Source organism: Rutidosis leptorrhynchoides, chromosome 4, assembly GCF_046630445.1.
Source record: "Rutidosis leptorrhynchoides isolate AG116_Rl617_1_P2 chromosome 4, CSIRO_AGI_Rlap_v1, whole genome shotgun sequence".
Taxonomy (NCBI): domain Eukaryota; kingdom Viridiplantae; phylum Streptophyta; class Magnoliopsida; order Asterales; family Asteraceae; genus Rutidosis; species Rutidosis leptorrhynchoides.
This window is the reverse complement of record NC_092336.1, coordinates 355,504,005-355,513,304: the sequence shown is the minus strand read 5'-3', so window position 1 is coordinate 355,513,304 and position 9,300 is coordinate 355,504,005. Positions and strand designations below refer to the sequence as shown.

At 32.3% G+C, this 9,300-nt stretch overlaps 1 protein-coding gene across 2 annotated transcripts; it reads left to right on the top strand.

Annotated features, from left to right (window-relative positions):
- The first annotated feature begins 2,065 nt into the window (after positions 1 to 2,065).
- Positions 2,066 to 4,872, top strand: LOC139904024 (uncharacterized). Of its 2 annotated transcripts, XR_011778629.1 has the most exons (3): positions 2,066 to 2,192; positions 3,666 to 4,538; positions 4,628 to 4,872. XR_011778629.1 is itself a non-coding variant. In XM_071885958.1 (2 exons), the coding sequence occupies exons 1-2, from the start codon at positions 4,250 to 4,252 to the stop codon at positions 4,633 to 4,635; spliced, it is 297 nt and encodes a 98-aa protein (XP_071742059.1). In that variant the 5' UTR covers positions 3,558 to 4,249; the 3' UTR covers positions 4,636 to 4,872. The 2 variants fall into 2 exon arrangements, 1 of the variants encoding a protein (XP_071742059.1); XM_071885958.1 differs by lacking the exon at positions 2,066 to 2,192 and having other exon boundaries at positions 3,558 to 4,538.
- Positions 4,873 to 9,300: the final 4,428 nt, after the last annotated feature.

The following is a 9,300-nucleotide window of genomic DNA, read 5'->3' as shown; positions in this document are numbered from 1 at the left end:
ATTCTTCTGCCATTGTAAAAAAAATTATTGGATCTGAGGACAGCAACAATCTGATCTGTAACAGTAGCAATCTGATTTGTAACAGTAGCAGTAGATCTGTAACAGCAGAGTCTGGTGGCGGCTAGGGTTGATCTGGATCGTAACAGTAGCAATAGATCTGTAACAGCAGAGTCTGGTGGCGGCTAGGGTTGATCTGGATCTGTAACAGCAACAGCTATGATTGACGGCTAGGGTTTAACTCCTGCAATCTGGAACAGCAGCTGATCTGATTTATTTTTGTGTTTTGCAATCGGCTAGGTTTAGAACCTGGCTCTGATACCAGTTGTTGAGGCTAGAACCTGCCTTTTATCAGAGTAGAAACCCTAATCGATCAAGCAATCACAAACACACAATAATAGTCGAGATAAAAAAACACAGGAATTAAAAGAAACGACACGAGAATTATAGTGGTTCAGTTTCGATGTGAAACCTACATCCACTTTGGAACTAGAGAGTATTATTATTAATTTTTGAGGTGTTACAAAGCACGTACAATGAGAGACTATATATAGACTAAGAAAGAAACAAATAAAGTCGGCTCAACCAATTAGGGTTGGCCAGACCCTGACTTGGTCACCAAGTAAACTCCTGGCCGACTTTTATTGGGCTTAAATACTGAAGCCTACACCTCAACAACAGTTACATAGATAGTTAGATACTACATTTCAGCTAACTTACTACTTAAATTCACATATATGTACTTTTCCAATTCATCGAAAAACCTACTAAACGCACAATGTAATTTCATTACAAACAATCAATTATTTAGAATATTAACTAGTGAAATGACCCGTGAAATCACGGGTTTGTTTAAACGAAAACGTTTAATGATATGTTTTATGTATTAAGTGAACGTAAATACTAAAATCATTTAGTTTAATGACCCGTGGAACCACATAGTCCGACTAAGAAACTCGTCAGCTGAACATTTCATCAAATGCCTAAAATGTATATTAAACAATCTACATCGAATCATAAGAGATAATATTGGTTGTCATTTTATTTTAAAAGTGTAATTTAAAATATAAATTTAGAATTGGTTTCGTTCTACCTAGCTTTTATACCTTTTCGTACTCAATTCAAAATAATTAATTATAATAATTCAAAATTATTTAATTTTAATAGTTAAAATAATTATTAATAAGATTTAATAATTATTATTTAATAAGATTTAATTTTAATTCAAAATTATTTAAATTAATGACATCACCCACCATGCTTAGATTTTTTTCTTTTTATTTTCTTAACAAAGTAATTATCCTAATAATGACAGAGATTTAATAGAAACTATAGATTGGGTCATAATTCACAATACATATATACGTACAAACATACATATATGAATAGACTTTCCCGATGATGTAAATGAGGACGTTCTTGTAAGCGTTTGAAATCATCAGGCTGTTGAAAATACATATCCATCATATCAATAAATCGATCGTTATCTTGAGCTGAACAACGTTGATCTTTTGTAGGATTTATGCGCAAGCTACAACACATAACTATATGGCTGAATTCATTTGAGTCTTCGAGGTCACACACTTATACACCTAGACGTCAATTAATAATATATAGTGATATATTATTCAAGTAATAAATAAAAGTATTTAATTAATTAGTTAATTAAATAAAATTTCGTGTCAAATAAGTTTTACGTGTAAGCAAAGAAAATAATGGATTTAGTTGGTTTTCGTTCTCTTCAAGAAATTGCAAGCATGAAAGGAAATTATATATAATATTAAAATAATATATTTGGAATTGAATATGGACTTGGTTTGGGGTCACCGACTTTTGGAGTATATATATATATATATATTATCTTTAGTTCTCTTTTTTGTCAACACAATAAAACCCAAGTATTATTTTGGTCTTTTTCTTCTGATTCGCAAAACTACAATAAACCCACAAGATTTGCTTTCGACTGAAACTATAATATTACATATTCTACTTCGGTTTTTTTTTTGTCTACGGACTTAACAAAACCCACTGTTCTTTACAATTCAACATATAAATAATCCTTGGGATTATTTATTATTACTTGACGGGACTAGCACATCCGTTTGACGTTGTTCGAAGTGTAGTGTGGACTACCCTAGCGGCAATCATACTTTTGGTTGTTGGTTTCTCATCCTTCAATCCGGTTCTTCAAGAAGGTATAATCTTTTAAACTCGCTTGTTGTATTTATTTATTTAACCGTATGAATCATATGGATTCGTTTTGGTAATTTATTTAATACAATATAATTAATACGCTTCCACTTAAAGTTATTGTTATTATATGTATGTACATGATAATAATTAATTGGAAAATTGTTTTCTTAAAACCATAAATCACCAACAGTGGTATCAAGAGCCTCTTATGTTTTTATACGGTTAGTATATATATGCGTGGTTGTTATTGATTCAATGGCTTGTGTATATATTTGTATGTTTTTTTTATCCATGGCCAAGACATGCATCTTGTGCCATGGAGCAAGCCATAATTATTGTCATGATCATGTTATTATTATGATGATATAATTGTGCATAGAAGATGAAAACCTAGACCGTGTGTATGTGTTGTGATCTTGTATGTTTGTGGTTGTTTGGATGCCATTGTTTTTATGGCTATTTATTGATGTAATTTAATCTTTTATTTTGGGAGGCCGTTTTGAGCCAATTATGTAATTTACAATTCTAGTTTAGTTGTATTTTATTTTATAATAAATGTAACCTCCATGATGGAATAAAAGACTTGAAGTGAACGGAACTTGGCCAGCAAGACACACTTGCAGTAAAGTCGTTGGACAAAAGATGTAAGAGATGCGGTAAAAGAGCACATTTGGTCATCATGAGATCTTGACGCAAGTGGGAGCTTCTAAGGTTTACTTTTGTGATCGTCCCTCTAGTTGACCGCTTGGTTCTCATAATGGCTTGTGAGACCAAGCATAGGAATTTCATCGGTTGAGGCTATGCACATACTTATTATGTTTTATATTGTTTGGTTGGATTTTATATGTTATGTGATTGTGTATAATTTGCCATGTGACAACAAAATCAAAACATAATTAAAATCAAGTTAAAACGTTTTTAACTTGTGAGGCGAATATTATGCATGTGATATTCGTAACACAATTTTTCTATAAATTATTAAAATTGTATAATATACCCGTCAAATTTTAAGTCATGCCGTCCAATTCGTTTGAAACACTTATCGTTATTTTTTGACTATGCGTGAGACCTAGTTGAATTATAGTCGTGAGGTGATCATTATCTATGTGTGAGACCTAGATAAATTTTCACATGTTTCATAATTGGATGACTTAATCGAGTTGAGAGGTGAGACCGCAACCCGAGGCAAGGATGGGACTAAACATGCCAGCATGACACTAGTGTTAGACACTAAATGTCGTGAGTCCCATAAAGATCTAAGAGTTGCACTTGTAATGCAATTGGTGCCCGCCGCCTACCGATTGAATCCACCATTGCTAGCAGATCAACTGATGTGATGGTGGAAGCACAATGTGGATCTTAGCCTTTTACGTAAATTAAAAGTTTTATAAGTTTTTTTTAAAAAAAAACATGGGTAGTTAATTTATAAAAGGATAATTATTAAAGATACTAAAAGAACCTTGTTTATTTTGTAGATGACATCAAACGCAATTCAATCCGTAAACAACATGACCATAAGGTCAATCCTTGAGAAGGAAAAATTGAATGGTAACAACTTCATTGACTGGTATCGAAACCTTCAGATTGTCTTAAAGTCTGAAAGGAAGTTGCACCATCTGGAAAATCCTTTACCTGAAGCCCCACCTGAAACTGCTAATGCTACTGTTCGTAATGCTTATACTAAGCAGTATAACGAACAACTTGAAGTGGCATGTCTTATGCTTGCTAGCATGACCTCTGAGCTCCAAAGGAACTTAATGGACTACAATGCATATGACATGATCGAGGAACTCAAGACGATGTTCCAACAACAGGAAGAACATGAATTGTTTGAAACTGTGAAAGCGTTTCACGCTTGCAAACATGAGTTGGGGCAGCCAGTTAGCCAATATGTCTTGAAGATGAAAGGCTATCTGGATCAATTGGAGCGCCTAGGTTATGCTATGCCACCAGTTCTTGGAGTGCACTTGATACTTACTTCACTATCCAAGGACTATGATGGATTTGTAATGAATTACAATATGCATACCATGGGAAAAACATCCCCGAACTACATGCAATGCTTAAGCAAGCTGAAAAGGGGCTACCAAAGAAGACTCCTGCAATCTTAACCATAAAGGAAGGTAAAATCCAGAAAAGAAAGCCGCAAGCTGCTAGTGGAAAGGGAAAAGGAAAGAGTAAGCAAGCTTACACACCTAAGAAGAAAATTCCACCACCAGCAAAGAAAGCGCATCCCGCAAAGAACATGGCTTGTCACCATTGTGGCCAGATTGGTCATTGGAGACGAAACTGTGTGCTTTACTTGGAGGAGTTGAAGAAGGGAAAGGCTGGTTCGACCAGCACTTCAGGTATCTTCGTTATAGAACTCTATAATTTTCCTAATAAAACTTGGGTATATGACACTGGTTGTGGTACTCATATTTGTAATGATATGCAGGGACTTAGGAAAATTCAGAAGCTGAATAAGGGGGCTTTGGATCTGTACGTTGGCAATGGCGATCGTGCAGCTGTCGAAGCTATAGGAAGCTATGAGCTCATCCTCCCAAGTGGACTTATTCTTATTTTAGATAATTGTCATTATGCACCTTCTATTACTAGAGGTGTTATTTCAGTTTCTCGTTTGAAAGATAATGGTTTTAATCATGTATTCACAGATTATGGTATTTCGGTTTCTAAGGATAATATTTTTTATTTTAATGCTATTCCTAGAGATGGTATTTTTGAAATTGACATGCATAATCTTGTTCCAAACGAAAGTTCTATATTTAACTGTAGCTCTAAGAAATTCAAGCATGATTTGAATTCCACATATCTATGGTGTAGTGACCCGAACTTTTCCATGTTTATATATATTAAATGAAATTGTTATTTACATGATTAACTGTTTCCAATATGTTAAGCAATCAAACTTGTTAAGACTTGATTAATTGAAATAGGTTTCATGTAGACAATTGACCACCCAAGTTGACCGGTGATTCACGAACGTTAACACTTGTAAAAACTATATGATGACATATATATGGATATATATATATAGTTAACATGATATTATGATAAGTATGTATCTCATTAGGTATTTTAACAATGAGTTATATACATAAAAATGAGCCTATTAAATTAAGAAACTCGAAAACGATATATATAACGATTATCGTTATATCAACGTCTTACTAATTACATATGAATCATATTAAGATATTGATACACTATGTTTAACATGATAAAATGATAATTAAGTATATCATTAAGTATGTTAACAATGAACTACATATGTAAAACAAGACTACTAACTTAATGATTTCGAAACGAGGCATATATGTAACGATTATCGTTGTAACGACATTTAATTGTATATATATCATATTAAGATATATTAATACATCATAATATCATGATAATGTAATAATTTAACATCTCTTTAGATGTAATAAACAATGGGTTAACAACATTTAACATGATCGTTAACCTAAAGGTTTCAAAACAACACTTACATGTAACGACTAACGATGACTTAACGACTCAGTTAAAATGTATATACATGTAGTGTTTTAATATGTATTTATACACTTTTGAAAGACTTCAAGACACTTATCAAAATACTTCTACTTAACAAAAATGCTTACAATTACATCCTCATTCAGTTTCATCAAAAATTCTACTTGTATGCACCCGTATTCGTACTCGTACAATACATGGCTTTTAGATGTATGTACTATTGGTATATACACTCCAATGATCAGCTCTTAGCAGCCCATACGAGTCACCTAACACATGTGGGAACCATCATTTGGCAACTAGCATGAAATATCTCATAAAATTACAAAAATATTAGTAATCATTCATGACTTATTTACATGAAAACAAAATTACATATCCTTTATATCTAATCCATATACCAATGACTAAAAACACTTACAAACACTTTCATTCTTCAATTTTCTTCATCTAATTGATCTCTCTCAAGTTCCATCTTCAAGTTTTAAGTGTTCTTCATAAATTCTACAAGTTCTAGTTTCATAAAATCAAGAATACTTCCAAGTTTACTAGCTCACTTCCAATCTTGTAAAGTGATCATCCAACCTCAAGAAATCCTTGTTGTTTACAGTAAGATATCATTCTAAATCAAGGTAATACTCATATACAAACTTTGATTCAATTCCTATAACTATAACTATCTTAATTCGAGTGATAATCTTACTTGAACTTGTTTTCGTGTCATGATTCTACTTCAAGAACTTTCAAGCCATCCAAGATCCTTTGAAGCTAGATCATTTCTTGTCACTTCCAGTAGGTTTACCTACTAAACTTGAGGTAGTAATGATGTTCATAACATCATTCAATTCATACATATAAAACTATCTTTTTCGAAGATTTGAACATGTAATCACTAGAACATAGTTTAGTTAATTCTAAACTTGTTCGCAAACAAAAGTTAATCCTTCTAAATTGACTTTTAAAATCAACTAAACACATGTTCTATATCTATATGATATGCTAACTTAATGATTTAAAACCGGATAACACGAAAAATACCGTAAAACCGGATATACGCCGTCGTAGTAACACCCCGGGCTGTTTTGGGTTAGTTAATTAAAAACTATGATAAACTTTGATTTAAAAGTTGTTCTTCTGGGAAAATGATTTTTCTTATGAACATGAAACTATATCCAAAAATCATGGTTAAACTCAAAGTGGAAGTATGTTTTCCAAAATGGTCATCTTGACGTCGTTCTTTCGACTGAAATGACTACCTTTACAAAAATGACTTGTAACTTATATTTCCGACTATAAACCTATACTTTTTATGTTTAGATTCATAAAATAGAGTTCAGTATGAAGCCATAGCAATTTGATTCACTCAAATCGGATTTAAAACGAAGAAGTTATGGGTAAAACAAAATTGGATTTTTTTATTGTTGTAGCTACGGGAAATATTGTAACAATTCTATACAAATCATATCCTAGCTAAATTATATTGTATTATACATGTATTCTAATATATTATGTAATCTTGGGATACCATAGACACGTATGTAAATGTTTTGACATATCATATCGACCCATGTATATATATTATTTGTAACAACCATAGACACTCTATATACAGTAATGTTGGAGTTAGCTATACAGGATTGAGGTTGATTCCAAAAATATATATACTTTGAGTTGTGATCTAGCCTGAGACGTGTATACACTGGGTCGTGGATTGATTCAAGATAATATATATCGATTTATTTCTGTACATCTAATTGTGGACAACTAGTTGTAGGTTACTAACGAGCACAGCTGACTTAATAAACTTAAAACATTAAAACGTATTAAAAATGTTGTAAATATATTTTGAACATACTTTGATATATATGTACATATTTGTTATAGGTTCGTGAATCGCCCAGTGGCCAAGTCTTACTTCCCGACGAAGTAAAAATCTGTGAAAGTGAGTTATAGTCCCACTTTTAAAATCTAATATTTTGGGATGAGAATACATGCAGTTTTATAAATGTTTTACGAAATAGACACAAGTAATTGAAATTACATTATATGGGTGAATGATCGAAGCCGAATATGCCCCTTTTGCTTGGTAACCTAAGAATTAGTAAACCGATCTACTAATTGACGCGAATCCTAAAGATAGATCTATTGGGCCTAACGAACCCCATCCAAAGTACCGGATGCTTTAGTACTTCGAATTCGTTTTTATCATGTCCGAAGGATTTCCCGGAATGATAGGGGATATTCTTATATGCATCTTGTTAATGTCGGTTACCAGGTGTTCACCATATGAATGAATTTTATCTCTATGTATGGGATGTATATTGATATATGAAATCTTGTGGTATATTATTGATAATGCTAAAAACGAACATATATTTCATAGCATTATTCCTCAAGAAAGACAAGCTTTTAGTTGCAATTGTTCTATTTAAAAGTGATATTCATTTAAATAATAAAAGGTGAAGACAAAATACAGATTCGACGAATTGAAGACGCAAACGACCAAAAAGCTCAAAAGTACAAAATACAATCAAAGAGGTTCCAATTATTGATAAGAAACGTCTCGAAATTACAAGAGTACAAGATTCAAAACGCAAAGTACAAGATATTAAATTGTACGCAAGGATGTTCGAAAATCCGGAACCGGGACCAGAGTCAACTCTCAACGCTCGACGCAACGGACTAAAAATTACAAGTCAACTATGCACAAAAATATAATATAATATTTAAATAATTCTTATAATTATTTATATATTATATAAATAATAAAAATCCGTCGGCAAGAAAGACTCCAAAGTTTGTGAGCTGTAATTTCAAACTCCGCGACTCGCGGAGTTTGTAGGCAAAAAATGCCGCAAGTCGCGGAGCCCCAAATTCTGAAACTCCCTATAAAAGCAAACGAATTCTGATCGCAAAAACCAACATATATCCATCCTCTCTATATCTATACGTAAATATTTATATTTATATTTTAATTTTAATTTTAATTTTAATTTTAATCCTAATAATAAGGGTATGTTAGCGAATATTGTAAGGGTATAAGTCGAAATTCTGTCCGTGTAACGCTACGCTGTTTTTAATCATTGTAAGTTATGTTCAACCTTTTTAATTTAATGTCTCGTAGCTAAGTTATTATTATGCTTATTTAATCAGAAGTAATCATGATGTTGGGCTAATTATTAAAATTGGGTAATTGGGCTTTGTACCATAATTGGGGTTTGGACAAAAGAACGACACTTGTGGAAATTAGACTATGGGCTATTAATGGGCTTTATATTTGTTTAACTAAATGATAGTTTGTTAATGTTAATATAAAGATTTACAATTGGGCGTCCCTATAAATTACCATATACACTCGATCGGACACGATGGGCGGGGTATTTATATGTACGAATAATCGTTCATTTAACCGGACACGGGAATGGATTAATAGCCACTAGAATAATTAAAACAGGGGTGAAATTATGTACAAGGACACTTGGTATAATTGATAACAAAATATTAAAACCTTGGGTTACACTCAGTCGACATCCTGGTGTAATTATTAAACAAAGTATTAAAATCTTGTTACAGTTTAAGTCCCCAATTAGTTGGAATATTTAACTTCGGGTATAA